This window comes from Theobroma cacao, chromosome 9, assembly GCF_053813885.1.
Source record: "Theobroma cacao isolate CCN51 chromosome 9, ASM5381388v1, whole genome shotgun sequence".
Classification (NCBI taxonomy): Eukaryota; Viridiplantae; Streptophyta; class Magnoliopsida; order Malvales; family Malvaceae; genus Theobroma; species Theobroma cacao.
Genome location: NC_142647.1, coordinates 45,646,046 through 45,666,369, shown reverse-complemented (window position 1 = coordinate 45,666,369; position 20,324 = coordinate 45,646,046). Strand labels below are relative to the sequence as shown.

General features: G+C 32.8%; 2 protein-coding genes across 4 annotated transcripts; both read left to right on the top strand.

The window, feature by feature from the left end:
- The first annotated feature begins 477 nt into the window (after positions 1-477).
- On the top strand, positions 478-4,262 carry LOC18590268 (Leucine-rich repeat (LRR) family protein). Of its 3 annotated transcripts, XM_088810345.1 has the most exons (11): positions 478-728; positions 812-883; positions 971-1,063; positions 1,165-1,246; positions 1,376-1,432; positions 2,071-2,135; positions 2,221-2,316; positions 2,503-2,589; positions 2,694-2,774; positions 2,990-3,773; positions 3,912-4,262. In XM_088810345.1, exons 1-10 carry the CDS (start codon positions 630-632, stop codon positions 3,743-3,745), a joined length of 1,488 nt encoding a protein of 495 aa, XP_088666471.1. In that variant the 5' UTR covers positions 478-629; the 3' UTR covers positions 3,746-3,773; positions 3,912-4,262. The 3 variants fall into 3 exon arrangements, with proteins under 3 accessions (XP_088666471.1, XP_007015749.3, XP_017983842.1); XM_007015687.3 differs by having other exon boundaries at positions 479-728; positions 2,990-4,262; XM_018128353.2 differs by lacking the exon at positions 478-728 and having other exon boundaries at positions 1,008-1,063; positions 2,990-4,262.
- An 11,919-nt stretch (positions 4,263-16,181) lies between these two features.
- LOC18590267 (F-box protein At2g27310-like) lies at positions 16,182-17,541 on the top strand. Its single transcript, XM_018126675.2, has one exon. It carries the CDS (start codon positions 16,208-16,210, stop codon positions 17,246-17,248), a length of 1,041 nt encoding a protein of 346 aa, XP_017982164.2. The 5' UTR covers positions 16,182-16,207; the 3' UTR covers positions 17,249-17,541.
- Positions 17,542-20,324: the final 2,783 nt, after the last annotated feature.

Here is a 20,324-nt window from a genome sequence, read left to right as displayed (position 1 = left end):
TTGCTAATCAGAATCTAAAACATGTTTCACTTCTAATTCTCAGCTTAGTACCTAAATTATGATTCAATCTTTCATTTCTATTTTTGCTGACCGGAGTTTGGAACTCTTGAGATGTAATACCTGAACTGAAATCTGATTATGAGGTTCTGAGGCTACGTACAATGCAAGATAAAACCCACGAGTTAGGTAAGTTTTGTGGTGGGCTCCTTCTCCCATTTTCAAATGGTCTGGGCAGAAATGAGGACTTAACTGCCTTCTTTTCACCAGGATTTCCTTCAATTTCTCTATTTCTATTCTTTCTATTGTTCTTCTTTTTGGAAAATAATTTTCGAAAATAACAAAAAAAGATCCTAGTTTGAAAATTTAATTTTTCTTAAAAAATATATATTTCTAAAAATTCCATTTATTTTATGTTTTTGAAAACAAAAAATAAATAAATACTACGTAATAGTGATAAAAAGGGGGGCAACGGACATTTCCTTGTGTCACAATGTTGGCCCGCTAAGTCACCTTTTCCTGCAGTCTCTCCCTGTGTTCATGCTTCAAAAGAAACTACATTCTCCGCCTCGCCGCCAAATTCGCTGGACAGAAAAGCTAGGGTTTTAGCTAAAACCCATACCCCGCGGTCCATGGCTCGCTTGACCAAAGAGCAACTCTTGAAAGACAAACAGACCCATGATCCCAACTCCATCACCTCTCTCTCTCTCGACCACAAAGCTCTCTCCGATGTACGATGCGGCCGCCATTCCTCTTTCTCCCATCCCTCCCATTTCCTCTCCTCTCATCTCTCCTCTTTTTTTTTTCTTTGCAGGTTTCTTGCTTGGCTGAATTCAAAAACCTAGAAAGACTCGACCTGGCCTTTAACAATCTCACTTCACTCGAGGTCTTTTTTCTTTCTTTGTTTAATCTTTTCTCAGTTACTGCCTACTTATTAAATAAATTTAAATTTAAATTTAATTTCAATTTATAGGGATTGAAGTCCTGCGTTAATTTGAAATGGTTATCAGTTGTTCAAAACAAATTGCAAACTGTGATAGGAATTGAAGGACTCACTAAGCTGACTGTAAGTAGCATTAAACTTTCTGTGTTTATTCTTAATTTTATTAACAAATTAAAATGCATAACATTGACATAAAAAAAATGATTCGTTTGCTTGTAAATTAGGTGTTGAATGCAGGCAAAAATAAGCTTAGATCAATGGAAGAGGTTAGGCCACTTGTGAATTTACGCGCATTAATTTTGAATGGTAAGATTTGTAATAAAATGCATTACATTGCTGGTTTGTCCGACTTGTTTTTCAAAGACTGTTCTCTTTTTTTTTTCCTTTGCAATTAGGATAAAAGTGCTAATTTACCCTGTTTCGCTGGCTGTGCAGACAACGAGATTGTTTCAATATGTGGCCTTGATGGAATGAAAGACTTGAACACTCTTGGTATGAGTTCATAGCCTTTATGTTGACATTCATTAACGTGCCATCAGCATGTGCTTTTATGACACTCTACAGTGATTTTTTTTTTCAAAGTTAACTTAAATTGCCTTTTGGCTGAAATACAAATGTAAGAATGGAGTTGATATAGAATACAGCTCTGTTATTCTGGAGTGGAATGTTGGGATAACTATTTCAACTTAACCCTGTCTAATCATGCTCTTAACTCATCCCATCATCCTACTTCTTTTCCCTCTTCTTGGCACTACCCAGATCCAACCCTTTTAAGATGACTCCGCATACTGTTAAAAGGCATTTTGGTTTGGCTGGGATTTAGGGTAGGTTATACATGAACTCTTTCTAATTTAAAATTTGGTCATTAGAGTACAATGTTGTTAGTGCCAAAAGGTTCAATTCTCAAGCACCATGAAGGAGTTTGGTCACTTTATTTGTCATTTAAAATGCAAAAAAACTGTTCTTAGTTGTTTCATGGATACTATCATAACTTTTGTCCTCTTAGTGTTATTCACTTACCTAAACTAAGTGAGGAGAGAAAGCCAGTTTTGCCTTCGAATTGGTGCATTGGAAATCTCTTAAGTCATTTAACTTGGATCTTAGTCTCTGTTTTCTGGAATATCCTGCAGTGCTTTCTAGAAATCCTATCAGTGAAATTGGTGATTCGCTTGTCAAGCTGAAATCTGTCACAAAGGTGACGAGTTCTTCCTTTATTGTTATGTTATAGACGCAATTTCAATTGATTACTCCTAAAGCTTTTCTACTGCTCTTGGCTCCAGCTTTCTGTGTCTAACTGCCAAATTCAAGATATCAAGTCTTCACTTAAGTCCTGCATTGAATTAAAAGAGCTTCGACTTGCTCACAATGATATCAAAGTATGCTCTTTTACACAATGACTATCCTAGTAAGCATGTTTCGTACATTGCAGCCTCTATTATGTTTCAGTTAGCTGCTTTCATTTTTATTTCCTATGTTATTTACCCATTTCTTGACATTTTAATTTTGTTAACTAATCACTGATGTCTCCTGTCTCCCTCTCTTAATGTGTGTGAATTGCCCAGAGTCTCCCAGCAGAGTTGTCTTATAATAAGAAACTTCAAAATTTGGACTTGGGAAATAACTTGATCACTAGATGGTCAGATTTGAAGGTTAGTTGCAAGCAAACTTGATGTTTGTCCTGATTTTATGGTCTTTTTTTTTTTCTTGGAATTGCATTTTCAATACTGTTCATGGGCAACAAACAAAATGACAGGCACTGGGTTCATTAGTTAATCTGAAGAATCTCAATCTACAAGGAAACCCTATAGCTGAAAAGGATAAATTAGCAAAGAAGGTAGGCATATGTTTCCCCTTTTACACTTTTCTTGTCTATGCTTTGTAGATAGTCATGTTTGCCCTTTTACACTTTTCTTGTCTATTGTTTTGTAGGTAGTCATGTTTGCCCTTTTACACTTTTCTTGTCTACATTTTTCTTCCTTTTTTCTTTCAAGAAAAAATTTTTATGACCTTAGTCTCTTGACATGATTGCTATAAATGACTCTACTGCAGGTTAAAAAGTTACTGCCTACCTTGCACATATTCAATGCTAGACCAATTGATAAAAGTATAAAAAATAAAATGGGTGAAATTGTTAACATTGCTTCACATAATGCTGCTAACAAGGAGGAAATTCATAAGGAGGAGAAAAAGGATCAGAAAGGGAAAAAAAATCCCAAATTTCAGGTGTCTGTTCAAAGACAGGATATTAATCTTGATAATGCTACGGGTCATGATGCTGAGAAAGAATCGAAGAGGAAAAGGAAGAAAGGAAATGACAAGCTGTCAACAGAAGTTCCAGTAGATGAGGATGATATCATTGTTGAGAAGGAAGAAAAGAAGAAAAAATCAAAGGGGGAACAGGAAAATGTGAGTCTTCTTGGTTTGGAGAAAGAATTTATACAAAAAGGGAGGAAAACAAATGATAAGCTCCTGAAGAAAGAAGCTTCAGTGCACGAGGGTGAGGATGGTATCATAGTTGAAGAGGAACCAAAGAAGAAAAAATTAGGGAAACGGGCCGAACTTGACATTATTGATGATGGAGGTGCCTCTTTCACAGAGCTGTTCACAACTGATGTTGCAGATCCGAAAGATGATGGTGAAAGGAAGATATTTGAAACATCTGGTCAAGTTAAGAAATCGACAGGTAGTTTAGTTACTTACCCTGTGAAAAAGAAGAAAAGTAAACGTGGTGTGCTTCCTGAACTTCAATTGGCCCCAGCAGTTGAAGTTGGAATGGGCGGGGCATCAACCTGGGATGATGAGTGAAGCAGATTTTCAGTGGCACTCTTTCTCAGTTAAGCTAGAATTCGGTTGTTAGTTGCCATTCTTAATTTCTTATGCATCCCCTGTTTTCTTTGAGGTTTTTCTGCTCAACTGAGTGATGTCTTAGGTGAATGTTGGTTTCAATTGTTGTCTTGCCATATGTGTGCAGAAAAGACTCGAGATCATTTGATGAGTGGTTAATCAGATATACTAGTGATGGATTGTAACTTTCAGACTTGCCACATGATAAGTGTTTTCAAGGAGTAAGTTTAAGGCATCTTTTGGGAGTACCTCTACCATTATCTTCTCTTCAAGGTAGTGATATGTTAGCTCTCAGTGGTGAAGACTGGCCAGGGAGAGCGAGCTCAATAATGATAAAGGTTGGGGGAGTGGAAAATTGAGAATGGTGCAATTCTATGTCCTCGTTTTTTGTTTACCCTCTTCTTCAATTCTAGTGTTTAAAAAGAAAGTTGATACATACACTTGGTTTTGTTTCAATGGAACGTGAACTTTCCGGCTAGTTTCATTCTTGCACCACCATTTACCAATTAGCAAAGAAAAAAGAAAATGCTTAGTCCTTTAATTGGTACAGAGGGGAGCTACAGTCCAAAGAAATAATGCTAATTTGGCTTGCATTTTCAGTTGCTGAATTGTATCGAACCGTCCATAAGTCTGATGGTTGGTGAGCCCAGTAGATACATGAATGGATATGAATTATGCATTACAATTCTACAATTGCAGGCCAAACGGCATGGAAACATATTAGAATTAGTCTGATCAAGCTTTGGTAATTTTGTTGGAAAATACAGTATCAACGCCAAAAAATTTTGCTCATGTATGCTAAAAGCTTGGGTTATATTGGTAAAAGAAGCAAGCGATTAAACAGTCAACTTTCAAATCATTAAAGGCTCAGCTTATTCTGGCGTTATCTAATTAAAAACCTTGTAGTCAAATGTTTCTCTGTTCCCCTTCTAAATTAGCACCTGTAATCTTTGACTGCTTGGTTTAGTTTGAAATGGTGTGAATTGATTTTGATCGATGGATTGTAGTGGAAGTGAACCAACTTCACATTCATCGAATATGGTCAAAATTAAGCTCAACCAAGCAGCATGCTTGCTTGCTAAAAGTTGTGGATAAGCTTTGACCTTTTATGCAGTTTTATGAACAATTGATTACCAAATTTGAGAACTTTTGGCAAAATGGAGTTACCCCAATATCCATCCGAAATTAAAGCATTTTTCTTTTTAAACTTAATGATTTCCTCCTATTCTATTTACCCAAGTTAAGGCATAATAACTTGGTATGTTTATAGTTTTGTGAAAGAAAACAGTATTTGTGGATTGTGACAGTCAGTGCCCTTACTTAAAAGTTTTCTAAATAATACCTAAACCCTTTGAAACTCGGTAAAAAACCACTGATCGCGAATGGCTATCATGGCAACTATATTCTCTACCGCACTGAGGTTTTTTTCCACTATGGCGGCTGGGGCCTTGGTCCACTTGAAAAAGTCGCAAGTGCAGCCCCGTAACTTGAAGGAAACATTATCGAGTCAGCCAGCCATTGAAGACATGTTCTGAGCATGATTTCATGTCCGGCAAAATTGTAAGGAAATGCCAATGCCAGCTACAAAACTGGTCTGACAATTAAATGTTCCTGAAATATCCACACACAAAATATCATACGCTAAATAAAATAAACAAATGAAAGAATTTTGGGCAAGTTCAGTTAGGAACTGGCAAATGGGACACCCAGGTTAATCTATAATATTTCAGGGGAATGAATACTAAAGCCTCTCAGATTCAATTGTCCCAAGTATCTTTTGTCTTGTGTTCCTAGTTGAATTTCTTATCAACTGGCTGCCTCCTTCATTAACAGATTAGCTAGCTCTCTATTGGGCTTGAAATGAATTGTAATTGATTTATTTAATTACCGGCCGTAGCCAGGCGGATAGTTTGAAACAATTACAAAGAACAATTGCATATTGACAAGATACATTGGCTGGCAATCCCGGGGGAGAAGAATGAGGTTGTAGGGCAGGTGAGTTTACAAAGACTAATTCACAATATATATTGGCAATGCCACCCGAGATAATTTAATGAATACAATTCACATGGAAATTAACTACCTTAATTGCGGTCAAAAAATTATTTTATCTCCACATTAAATTATAAATTTTATATACGGAAATGATCAAAATACTTAATAGAGAAGGTCTAAACGCCAATAAATTCAGTTAATTAACCAGATCAAGTGAATGTACATGGTCAGGGGCTGGCTTGGCTTCCACTTCTTTGGCACTATCTCCATTTGCTGGGACAAATTCCCATTTAATAATACATAAAATAAAAGAAGAAGAATAATGAGTACATTGTTGGTGTACTTTTAAAATCAAATATTATGTTACATAATGAAAAGCTATTTTAACTCAAAAGTTATATCATAAAAAGTGACATAGTATGTTTATTGGATTATAAGCAGGTTTTCATGTGAATAGTTATATCTTTTGGTAAAATGATATTCAAAAGTTATGAGACTAATTGAAAAAACATCATAGCTCAAAAGTTAAATATGAAAAGTTATTGTTTCAAATTATAATTTAAAAATTATATTTTATGAAATGAATAGTTATCTTTTCATAAGATAATTATTGAAGTAATACCTTTATTCAAAAATTGTGTCAGATAAAATGTAAATATGCCTTTTAGACAAAATGATGCTTTAATAAAAAGGTTGTGTCCTTGAAGAAGAGACACTTGCAAGCCTATATAAAAGACTTGTTGCCAACTGCTTAGATAGATCAAATCAAAAACAAAATAAGAGCAGAAATATCAAAAATAAGAAAAGTGTTGTGTTATATTAATATAAACACTTAAAGTTTCCATCAACTACAAAAGTATCCAAATTCCTTATAATCTACTTGCTGCAGAAAGTAGGCTCTAAAGCCAACTAACTTTGTAAACCCTCGGATGTATCTAGTGATCTACTCTTGTAAAGTGCAAGACGAAGTTAGACGTTGGCTTCATTGTATCCCTAAGGCTATTCACATGATTCCCCTTTTGCATACCGAGTGGTGGGGGCGAAATAAGTCTTAAAGATAGTGTCTATTGAAAGGCTTGCTTTGAAGTCAATTTTGCTTGTTCCTTGAATTCCATCTAAACCCCATCTGCACCAAAAATTTTAAGCCTTATTTTCGTGGTATTTAAAATGGCTTCACTTAAAGAAATGGCTACCAACATTGTCAAGTTAGATCGCTTTGAAGGAAGAAACTTTATTTGATGGCAGAAAAAGATGCGCTTCCTCCTCACAACTCTTAAAGTCGCTTATGTTCTAGATACACCACGACCAAATGAAGAAGGTGGTGAAGAATCCGTGGATAGAACTCATTTGAGGCAAAAATGGGATAATGATGACTAAATATGCATGGGACACATTCTTAATGGAATCTTGGATGCATTGTTCGATGCGTACTAGAATGAAGCTAGTGCAAAACAACTTTGGGACAAATTGGAAGCAAGATACATGGCTGAAGATGCAAGCAGCAAAAAATTTTTGGTTAGTCGTTTCAATAATTACAAAATGGTTGATAATCGTTTTGTTATGGAGCAATTGCATGAGCTTGAACGCATTATAAATAGCTTTAAGCAATATGGTCTTAAAATGGACGAAGCAATTGTGGTATCTTCAATAATTGATAAGCTTCCCCCTTCATGGAGAGACACTAAGAAAACTCTAAAACATAAAAACAAGATATGTTTCTTGAGGACCTTGGTAATCATTTTCGAATGGAAGAAGATTATCGTAAACAAGAAGAAGTCAAGCAAGATGAAAAAGAAAAAGATTCTAATGTAAAGAATCTTGAGACTTCAAAAGTCCATATGATGAAACACAAACTATCAAACAAGCCGGTCTCATGCAACAAAAGAAAACATTCAGTGGGTATGAATGACAAAAGTCAAAAGTTCAAAAGAAACAAAAAAGGGCCATGTTTCCATTGTAACAAACTTGGACACCTTAAGGTGGAATGTAAACTTTTGAAAAATAAGACACAAGGTGTGAACAATAACAAATTTATGGATATGATTTTTGAGGTCAATCTTCTCCAAGATGATAGAGCATGGTGGATTGACATTGGTACAACTAATCATGCATGCAACAATAAGAGTTTCTTCAAAACTTTGAAAGTAGTTAATGACGGAAACATGTTATACATGAGAAATTCCTCCACTACACAAGTGAAAGGAAAAGGAACCGTGGAACTTATGTTTACTTCTGGAAAAATACTTGTACTAAACAATGTTTATTATGTACCGGAAGTTAGAAAAAATTTTGAGTTAGGTGGTTTGTTGAATAAGTATGGCTTTAAATTAGTATTTGAAGCAGATAAGTTCATCTTTACAAAAGGTAGACATTATGTGGGAAGTGGATTTTTTTGTGAAAACATGTTCAAACTTAATATTAATAAGAATATTACTAGTTCTACTTATATTGATGCCTCGTTTAATGTTCATGATAGTAAATTAATTCTGTTTAACATATGACATAGTAGATTAGGTCATGTTCATTATAAAAGAATGCATGAAATGGCTAAATTAGAATTAATACTCAACATTGATGTAAATAATGATATGTGCAAGACAGCATGGTTACTAAAATCACAAGAAGCTCATTTCCTAAGGTAGAAAGAAACTCCAAATTACTTGCATTAATACATTCTGATGTTTGTGACATGCATAGTACTCCTTTTATTGGTGGAAAGAAATACTTCAGAACATTTTTAGATGACTTTTCTAGATATTGCTATGTTTACTTATTGCATACTAAAGATGAAGCAATGGAGAAATTTAGAATTTATAAAAAGAAATTGAATTGTATTGTGAATTACTTATCAAATGTTTACGAAGTGATAGAGGAGGTGAATATTATGATCCTAAGTATTTTGAGTCCACTAATATTATTCATGAAATTACCACTCCATACACACCAAAACAAAATGGTGTAGCATAACGTAAGAATTGAGTTCTTAATATAATGGTCAATACTTTGCTTTCTAATTCAAGTTTGGGAAAAAGATATTGGGGCGAAACCTTATTAACGGCTTGTCATATACTAAATAGAATCCCAAACAAAAGGAGCAAAACTACTCCTTATGAGCTATGGAAAAGAAAAAAGCCAAATCTTAATTATTTAAGAGTTTAGGAATGTCAAGTCATAGTAAGAGTTCCAGAACCAAAGACAAGGAAATTGGGTGAAAGAGAAATTGAATGTATATTTATAGGATATGCTGAACATAGTAAAGCATATCGTTTCATGGTGATAGAGCCCAATGATTCATATTCCATTAATATAGTCATAGAATCAAGAGATGCTATCTTTGATGAAACAAGGTTCAATTCAATTCCAAGACCCAAAGAACTAGTAACAAAAAGTGATAAACTTTCAGCAAATGATGAGAAAACTATTGAGCTTCGAAAAGTAAAAGAATTAAAAAAGCAAAGACATATGGATCCAATTTCCTCATGTACTTAGTAGAAGGTACAAGAAAAGAAACATGTGAATACTTGCCTTATTGCTTTAATGTAGAAGGTGAAAGTGATCCTCAAACTTATATGGAGGCAATGAAGTCTTGAGATGCTTCATTTTGGAGAGAAGCAATACAATATGAGATGGACTTGATAATGAGAAACAAAATGTGGAAATTGGTAGACCTTCCACCAGGTTCTAAGCCAATAGGCTATAAGTGGATTTTCAAAAAAAAAAATGAAAGTTGATGGAACCGTAGAAAAATTTAAAGTAAGGCTAGTGGCAAAAAGCTTTAAACAAAAGGAAGGTGTTGATTATTTTGATAAATATGCACCGGTAGCAAGAATAGCTATAATTAGAGTGCTTATAGCACTTGCATCTATACATAAGATGGTAATTTACTAGATAGATGTTAAAACAACATTCCTAAATGGTGAGTTAGATAAAGAGGCGTATATAGAACAACCTAAAAGCTTTGTCTTTCTTGGTCAAGAAAGGAAAATATGTAAGCTTGTAAAATCTTTGTATGGATTAAAACAAGCACCTAAACATTGGCATCAAAAGTTTGATGAAGTTGTATGTAGATGCATATTAATCTTTGGTACTGATTTAGAACAAGTGGAGAACACAAAAAAGTTCTTGTCACAGAATTTTGACATGAAAGATATGGATATGGCGGATGTTATTTTTGGTATAAGAATAATGAGAGATAATAATGGCCTAACATTGTCTCAATCTCATTACATTGAAAAGATTATAATGAAGTACGGTAAGTCAGATTGTATGCCAATGACTACGCCTTATGATTCTAATATAAAGCTAATACCCAATAAAGACAAGCCAATAGCACAAAATGAATATGCAAAGGTGATTGGATGCCTAATGTATGCCATGGTTTATACAAGGCTAGATATTGCTTTTGCGATTGGGATGCTAAGTCGATTTACAAGTAATCTAAGTAAAAAACATTGGTATGTTGTTCATAGAGTTCTAAAATACTTAAAGAGTATAAAGAATTATGACATTTGTTATTCAGGTTTTTCTTCAGTTTTAGAAGGGTATATAGATATTAGTTGGAACTCAAATAGTACAGATCATACATCTACAACTAGTTGGATTTTTACAATTGCTAGGGGTGCTATGTTTTGGGGTTCTAAGAAACAATCTTATCAAGCAGACTCCATTATGGCGACTGAATTTATAGCTTTAGCATCTGCCACCCAAGAAGCGGAATGGTTAAGAGATTTATTTTATGAAATTCCGTTATGGCCTAAACCAATGGAACCAATCTTGATACATTGTGACAATGAAGCAACTATATCAAAGGCATATAATCAAGCATACAATGGAAAGAGTCGATATAATGGACTTCGACATAGCATTGTAAGATAAAGAATTAGTGATGGTATAGTCACTATAAGTTATGTGAGGTCTGATGAAAATTTATTGGATCCGTTTATCAAAGGTCTAAATAAAGACTTGGTAATAAAGACCTCAAGAGGGATGGGTTTCAAGCCTATCAACTAAATCTTCAATGGTGGAAGCTCACCTCGACGCTTGTGGTCGACCTGCAAGTCTTAGGTACTAACCATTCTACAACATGGATGATTGCAAGCACTAATTTATATTTTCATCCCAAGGTGTATAGTGCTTGGTTCCGGTAATGTGTAAGCTAAGGTTGAACAAAAGTTCTTAATAGACCCATAATATGTATATGTTGAAGTACTATAATTACAGAGTACTTCCGATGGGAGCTACCTATGTGAGTGGAAGTGTGGCCGTTTCTAGGAGCTAAAGACTTGACTCTAATAGCACTTATGAATAGATGCAAAACACAAGGCCATAAAATGTATTGGCAAAACTAGATACAAAGTGAGCAAGGAAGCTTGTGTGTGTTTAGTGGCCCGACTAGTCAAATGAAAAATCGATGGTTCAATGCTTGGTCAACCACTCAATTCAAACTAGAACCAACCACACTCACTAAGTGAAGGTTCAAATCTGCGAGATACCTTCATTTATACATAAGGTTCCCAAAGTTGTTGGTATTTAGAAATTTTGAAAATGGTGGGGGATTGTTGGTGTATTTTCAAAAACCAAGGTTATGTCATATAATGAAAAGCTATCTTAGCTCAAAAGTTATGTAACAAAAAGTGACATAGTGTGTCTATTGTATTATAGGCACGTTTTCATGTGAATAGTTATGTCTCTTGATAAAATGATATCTAAAAGTTATGAGACAAATTGAAAAGACACCATAGCTCAAAAGTTAAATATGAAAAGTTATTATCTCAAATTATAACTCAAAGATTATGTTTTATGGAATGAATAATTATCTTTTCATAAGATGATTATTGAAATAATACCTTTATCCAAAAGTTGTATATGGTAAAATGTAAAGATGCCTTTTAGACAAAATGATACCTTAATAAAAGGGTTGTATCCTTGAAGAAGAGACACTTGCAAGCCTATATAAAGGGCTTATTGCCAACCATTTTGATAGATCAAATCAAAAACAAAACAATAGTAGAAATATCAAGAGCAAGAAAAGTGTTATATTATATTAAGATAAACACTTAAAGTTCTCATCAACTACAAAAGCATCCAATTCCTTATAATCTACTTGCTGCAGAAAGTAAGCTCTAAGGCCAAACAATTTTGTAAACCTTTGGGTGTATCTAGCGGTTTACTCTCGTAAAGTGCAAGATAAAATTAAACGTTTGCTTCATTGTATCTTTAAGGCTATTCAAATTATTCACCTTTTGAATACCGAGTGATAGAGGCGAAATAAATCTTAAAGATAACGTATATTGAAAGGCTTGTCTTGAAGTCAATTTTGTCGATTTTTTGAATTTCATGTAAACCTCATCTACACCAACATACTTTCATATTGAAATAGTCGATTTGCCAAAGTCTTATTGTACCGATATAATTTGGCAAAGAAAACGAATGAGAAAAAGCCATTAGGATAAAAGCAGGAACATATCCTTTTCAATGACCTTAATCTTGCTTCATCCTCTTCTTTTTCTATTGTTTAGAATAACAACTGGTTAGGTTTTTGCCTTTGATTTGGGATGTTTCAAACTAATGCATTAAACTGTTTTTCTTTATTTGTTTAGTCACGTTTTTGACCTTTCTATCAAAATGAATAAGATCAGATAAGTAATTAATAAACCCTTTTCCATATATATAACTCTTGGTTGTTATATAACCACCTAAAAAATAAAGATGTAGCTGAAGAAAAAAGGGTTGGTGGTAGACTTCAAGAGGGTTGTTTAATCATAAAATAATTAATTGCTCATTATTTGAATTCTTTTACGAGCTGATTTGCCTCCACTAATCCAACATGCGTAATTGACTAAATAAAATCAAACATCAAAGCCATTTTAGTCATATAATTAATTTATGAACATGAAAGATCGAATGCCCATCACGGGCTGGCTCAAACAGTAGAAAACCTTGACAAACTAAACATTGCTCAATTTTAAAGATTTGACTATCAAACCACTAGATCAAAAGCTTCGATTTATAACTGATTAAACATTGTCACTTTCTCACCTAACTTGACATTGAAATATTAGGGTTTAAGAGAAGGATTAATTTAATGAAACCTATTATACGGTTTAGCAAACCTAGTTTAGAAAATGACCAAATTGGCCATGATTAAATACAGTTTAGCGAAAATATAATAGAAATAATCAATGATAAATTAATAGGCCATCACCGACTTCATAGGATAATCTTATTTACTCCTTAAAAGTTAAAGCTCAAACATTAAAATAGCTTAATTTATGGCATATTAAGTGGCCCCAACCATTGTAGTCAGAATTTTTTTGGTTTTAACAAAAACCCATTTCGATTCTTTAAAAAGAGAAAAAAGAAACCCACTTTGATCCTTCAGTAATTTCTTTATTGAATGAATTAATCCCTCACTTTGATTCATGTCTTCGTTGTCAATAAACAGTTTTTGATAAAGTAGCACGCTTTGGTGGAAAAAGGAACGATTAGGTCAAAGAAAATGGGATATATATAAATAGGGTGTGGAAAATTTGACTATAAACCTTTTTTGCTTAGTAATTAATAATAAATACTGCGACAAGAAAGTTCCATGTACATCCCGACGCATCATGTGTTTCTTTCATGCTTCTACAAATGGAGCATGTGAAACACAAGTGTTAAAATGGGTGCCAAGCAAGAATGCGTTGGCTCATGTAATGTCTACCCAATTAATATATCCATACATTTTGTACCCAAAATATATAAATATTATAATTATCAACAAATAAATGTATGGATAAATATTGAGTGCCAAAATTTAATGTCCACTTCCGTGAGTAGGTTTAATAAATGCACAAATAGTTGCGGCTCATTTCGATTTGCATGAATTTGCTGCGTCATCCAGTGTTTGTTGGTTTCCAAGTGACGGCAATGCTACTCACCAACCCGTGTTCGGTTTTGTTGACTACATTCACACGTAAAAATTTTAGCCGACTGCCCCCAAAATTCAGAGTACAACACCAAGTTGCCTGCCAATGGTTTGATGAAATCTTCAGGGCAAATGGTTTCTCTAAAATTATTAAAAGATTAATTCCATTGAAGGGAAGATCATTTGACCTGCTTCTTGATGATTGATTTTTTTTTATTTGAGAATTGGGAGGATATACATTAGGGGTACAAGAAATTTTTTGTTGTAAAATTTGCAACTCAATTAGAGGTGCATGCAGGTCTTTGATTCTTATTCCATTCAATGAAAAATATTTGACATATTGAAAATGTATTATTTTTATATACTTTCAGATTTACTATCACTTCACTAATGAAATAAAATTTAAAATCTTTTAAAGATGTAAAATTAAATATTAATAATTTTTTAAAAAATACATACAAATAAAAAAAAATCTTTTTTTTCCCTCTTCAACCTCCTTACAACCGTTCTTTTTATGTTATCCTCTTTCTCTCTCAATTCCATTATCTTCTTCTTCCAATAAAATTCAGTTTGGCAAAATTACGCAATTTTAAGAATACAATTTTTACTTGTTGACTTTAGTAATATATTTTTTATATGATTTTTGCATTTGAATTCTTATTCTGTTAGTGTATTTTCAAAATAAAAAATTATGTCACATAATGAAAAGTTATCTTAACTCAAAGGTTATATCACATAAAGTGACATAATGTGATTATTGAATTGTAAATAAGTTTTTCATGTAAATGGTTATATTTTTTGGTAAAATGACATCCAAAATGAAACAAATTAAAAAAAAAAACATCATAACTCAAAAGTTTAAATATGAAAAGTTATCGTTTCAAATTATAATTCAAAGATTATGTTAATGGAATAAATAATTGTCCTTTCATAAGGTGATTATTGAAATAATACATTTATTCAAAAGTTGTATCTTACAAAATATAAAGATATCTTTTAGATAAAGTAGTGCCTTAATGAAATGGTCGTGTCCTTAAAAAAGAGACACTTGCAAGCGTATATAAAGAATTTATTGTCAACCATTTTGACGCATCAAAATCAAAACAAAACAAGAGTAGGAAAAATGTTGTATTTTATTAACATAAACACTTGAATTCTCATCAACTATAAAAGCGTTCAAATTCCTTATAATTTACTTGTTGTAAAAAGTAAGTTCTAAGGTCGAATAACTTTACAAACCCTTGGTTATATCTAGCGGTTTACTCTTGTAAACTACAAGACAAAGTTAAACATTGATTTAATTGTATCTCTAAGCTATTTGCATTATTCCCCTTCGCATACCGAATAATCAATAGCAAGAAAGGTGTTGTATTCTATTAATATAAACACTTAAATTTTCATTAACTACAAAAACATCTAAATTTATTATAATTTACTTGCTGTAGAAAGTAGGCTTTAAGGTCGAATAACTTTGCAAACCCTCGAAGTATATCTAACGGTTCACTCTCGTAAAGTGTAAGATAAAGTTAGTCGTTGGCTTAATTGTATTTCTAACATTATTCGCATTATTTCTTTTTGTATACCAAACAGTGAGGTGAAATAAATCATAACGATAGCGTCTATTAAAAAACTCGTCTTGAAGTCAATTTTGTCAATTTTTTGAATTTCATCTAAATCCTATTTGCACTAACTTTCAATAAAAATCATAATCCTCTTACCAAATCTCTTTATCAAGTTCCTCAATCTTTGTTAGGGTTTCAGCAATTCCTTTTTTAAAAAAATTATTTGGATGCTTGATGAAGAAAGGAAAAGATCTAAAAAGAATTGAAAATATTTTATTTTTTTAATTAAGAAACTTTTAATATTTAATCCTAAGTATTTAAAATTTTTTAGTTTTATGTCACTAATGAGGTAATAGAATTTCGTGAGTGATAATTAATGTATCAAATATAAGCATATATATTAACTTATTTTATAATGACGAATAATAAAAAAATATGTTTCATTTTTTAAATATTCAAAAACTGAAACAGTAGAGTTAAAAACAGAATTTCACTTTTTTCACTCTTTTACCTTTTTAAAATCTTAAAATGTTTATAATCTTTACTATTTTATTTTAAATTTTTAATGAACTATAAACATTAAAAAATAAAATTAATGCGTAAAACAGTTTTTTTACATAAAATTTTTCAATATTTCTTTATATCATAAGACAAAGTTTAAAGGGAAAACCCTTTCGAAATATTAAGAAATTGCTTTAAATAAAAGTGTGTTAAGGACGAACGTTTAATTTTTGTAAAAATATAAAAAATTCCACTTTAGCGAAAATTAAATAAAAGAGACAAAAAAAAAAGGTGTTCGGGTTTTCATGGCAGGAGGGAGGGAAGTAAACAAGATATTTCCCAACACAAGTCCTTGTTTGACTGTTTGAACAAGTTTGCAATCTCCTATAAGATGGTCCTTTTAACACTTTCGTTCGGACCCAACTCAAAAAAGGAGACCTCTTCTTCATTTCTAACAAAATGAAAACCATAACATCCACAACTGTTGATCAAGGCGGCTACGCCAGCAACGAAACCATCTCCACCGTCCATCCGGACATCCTCCATTCCCACATCCTCACCCGACTCGACGGCCCTTCCCTAGCCGCCCTCGCCTGCTCATCGTCTCACTTACACGCTCTCTCTTCCGAAGAAAATCTCTGGCAAAACATTTGCTCTTCCACGTGGCCTTCCGTTAATCACCCGCGTCTCCAAAAAATCATCTCTGCTTTCCCTTCCGGCCACCGCTCATTCTTCTCCGATGCTTTCCCGTTTCTCGATCTCCAACCGTTAAAACTCAACGTCAACTCTTTGACTCTGCCAACGGAACTCATCTCTGCGGTTGATATTTCCTATCGGAACAAAATTATTTACACTAAAGTTGAAGAAATGGAAACGTCAAGCAGCTGGTTTTTGTGCTCACCATTCCGGGTGGATTTACTTGACCCGAAAGACTCCGCTCCGACACCGATTAAGTATTTTGGTGGTAGCAATAAAGTCGACACGTGGCTAAAACATTTGGAGGAAAACTTGACTTTGAGCTGGATAGTGATCGACCCGAGCCGGAAGAAGGCGGCGGTGAACATGTCGAGTAGGAGAGCTGTTTCGGTGAAGCGGCACTGGTTGACTGGTGATGTGCAGGTCCGATTTGGGATGGTCATGGGCGGGGGTGGAAGGCGGGGATCGTCGAGGGAGTTAGTGGAGTGTGGGGTAGTGGTCACGTGCGTGGGAAAAGAAGGAGGGGAGATGCACGTGAGGGAAGTGAGCATGGTGATGGAGGACATGGAAGGCAAAGGGTTGAATGGGAAGGATAGTTTGGTAATTTTGGAAGGGGTTATGGAGAACGGGAGGAGGAAGAAAGGGAATGGAAATGAAGGGAAAGAGAGGTACGAGGAGTTTGGAGAGAGGAAAAGGGAGAGAAAAGAAAGGAGGCAAAGGAAAGAAAGGGCTTTGGATCTGGTTTGCATTAGTATTGGCGTCGCCGGGTTTGTAACATTTTGGTCAGCAATGTTGTTCAGGTAATAAGATTACAGCAAAATTACACGTTCAAAGATTCAATTCTTCCCACCACAAGATGTATATTTTTTATAGAAATACAATTTTGATACCTAAAGTCATAATGTATGTCAAAAAAAAAAAAAAGAAGGAAGTTGTAAATTTGTAATTGAAGTTGTTCAATTGATTATTTAATTTGTTACATTCTTTAGTTTTTCTTATGCTTGGTGCAAAATTAAAGCAGAAAAATGAAATATATTTGAAATGTTTCCGTGGTCCGAAGGGGAAAATTAATGTAGCAATTCTGGGTTATGAATTAAGTATACTTCTTTTGACTTTTTTCCGGACTGATGTTTTCTTCCAAGATTTTTGTGCATTATTGTCTGCACGAATTGGTCACATGTTATCTTGGTATATATTAAGACAGCATTATTTCATGTCATTGCGGCTTCTTTAATTTCATGCATTGGTGGTTTTGACTTCGATTTATATAGTATTATATATATATATATATAAAGGGCCACAGCTTATAATATTATAGCATTAATTCACGTAGTATTATATGTTTTCATGCAAATGAAAGGCCACGGCTTATTTTGTTATTTCCATGGGAATCTCAGAACTTCAGTTAAATCCTTGTATCAGCTAACTCCATATTCAGGTATAAATTAAAAGTAATATTCGAACAAAATTGGAAAATTTACCGGCCCCTGCCGGATAGATATTTACATATTGAAATAAGTTGAACAGCTAGACAGATTATTAGGCAGTGAGTTGTCAAATTAAGAATACTTTAAACAGAAATGAACTTGTGGATGTTAACTATCTTTTTAATTGCGCTCAATTTCCATTGCAGTTGTTTTATTTTAGCTATAATAAAATTGTTGACTTTTTTTATTCAGAAAATTTTAAATTTGCTTCAAAACCATAAATATGTCAACACATAATTAGAAAATGGGCGCAATCTGAACAACACGTGACAAATTCTTTCCATATCTTTATAATTTGTTGACGAATTGGTGGATTGAAATTTTTTTTTCAAAAAGTCACAAATAAAAGAGATTGAATTGTTTTTTAAGTCGTGGATGAAAACGAAACATCTCAAAAAGGTTGCAGATCAAAAGTGCAATTAACTCACTAATATTATCCCTATATTTACCGTCCAGCTAAATACTAACGATCTGCTACTTGTTCATGATCGTTCTGGAAGGTTTATTTTTGTTAATATTAAGTTTAAGAGGACAAAGGGAGCCCTTAATTTGTTGCAAATTGCAAAAAGTGTGAACCCAACCAATCAATTTTCTGGTTTGGGAAGAAGTGGGTTCCCCTTTTCAGACCATAAATTCGGCCGAATCATGTCCATATCCCTGGTTAAAGTGGGCTGCCCACATATTTGGACTTCGAACCCTAAATTTGTAGTGCTATTTTTATATACTATACGAGGAAATTTATAGGTTTATTTAGTAATTATATACTAATTGATTAATTTTCTTAAATATAGTTTAACGAATATGTGACAACTCTTTAAAATGTTTGCCAAGTTATCCTTTATAAATATAATATTAAAATAAATTAAAAAATAAAAACTCCCCTAGTTACCCTGAACTCTTTGGTACATATAAAAAGGAATCAAACCCGAACTTAGTTCTGTGAAGGAAAAGATCGTGAAATAGGTAAGATTAATTTGCAAAAGATTGTAAATCAAGCTAGCGAAGACTCTAATACTATTACTATACTTGATAACGATAAATTCCTACATCTTTTAATCTCCATTGACTACGGTAGAAAGTTTGTAAACAATAAGCTCCAAAGAAAATGGTGGTATGTTTTAAGGAAAGGAAATTTTAGAACATGAAATATACGAGTTTTTTTACAAAGATTTACATCAAACTTGTTAAATGTTTAAAACAGATATTCAATTGAAAATAGATTGGTCTTAATTCTATTTATATATTTTAAAAACATTTTAATTTAATAATATCATTTTAATATTTTACTTTACTAATATAAATCACATATTTATCATGTATCATGAATCATCAAATGATGATTTACAGAGGAGCAAACAACGGATGGAGATATCGACCATATTTGGTGACAACTCATCTCAAAAGAGATAACAATAAGAGGGACAATTTTTACTTTAATACCATGTTAAATTTTTAAAAAATAAATATCTAATTTAAAATTAATTAACAATAAATATAAATTTTTTTATTATATTTATATATTCAAAATATCCTTAATTAAATAAATAGGAAACTTTTTTATCACTACTTCTATAAAAAAATACATTTCTTGAATTCGAGTTGTCACGTGCCATTCCTGCAAATTTTCAGGTCGATCCAACGCTCAGTCTTTAGTCCGTACGTTGACTCCAGCAAATCCTAGAGGAGCAGACAGCCGACCAAATAAGAGCAAGAGCAATGAGACAACGTCGCCCAAATTTAGAAGAACAAATACTTAAATAATGGCAAAATCGTTTTTGAAATATTACAAAACAAATAAGTATGTATTAATTAAATAGACAATATAAATTTTAATGTGTTTATGTAGTGGGTTTAAGAAAATGAAGTTAATTGATAGAGAATTTAAAATAATTGATGGGTAGTTTTTATCATTATTCAATTCAATTAATCTTTTTATTTGTAAGATTGACTCCTTCCTAGTCCACCAAAGAAAATTTTATTTTTTTTATTATTTATCATTTTAAATATACACAGTTAATATTTCGTATTTTTTTACCAAATATACCCCATACCACTTAAAGGCAGCAATCTTTACTATTAAATTTCTCACTCTTGTTTATCTTTACCTTCATTTCTTCTAGAAAGAAATTGTGAATTGAAGAAGTTCTTGAAAGTTATCTAAATTTTATCTTCTATTTCGTTTAATTATCAAATGAGGGCTGCTATAACCTTTAAGAATTATTATTTTTATATAGTCTTAATTAATAAATGGTCCAAGATAGATCTTTTGAACCGACTTTATGATTAAAAACTTCCACATCGTTTTTTCAATTAATAATATTGAATATAAGCATTAAATAACTTCAATAATTGGAACTTTTTTTTTATCCTTTTTTAAAGGGTTTTGCTAAGCA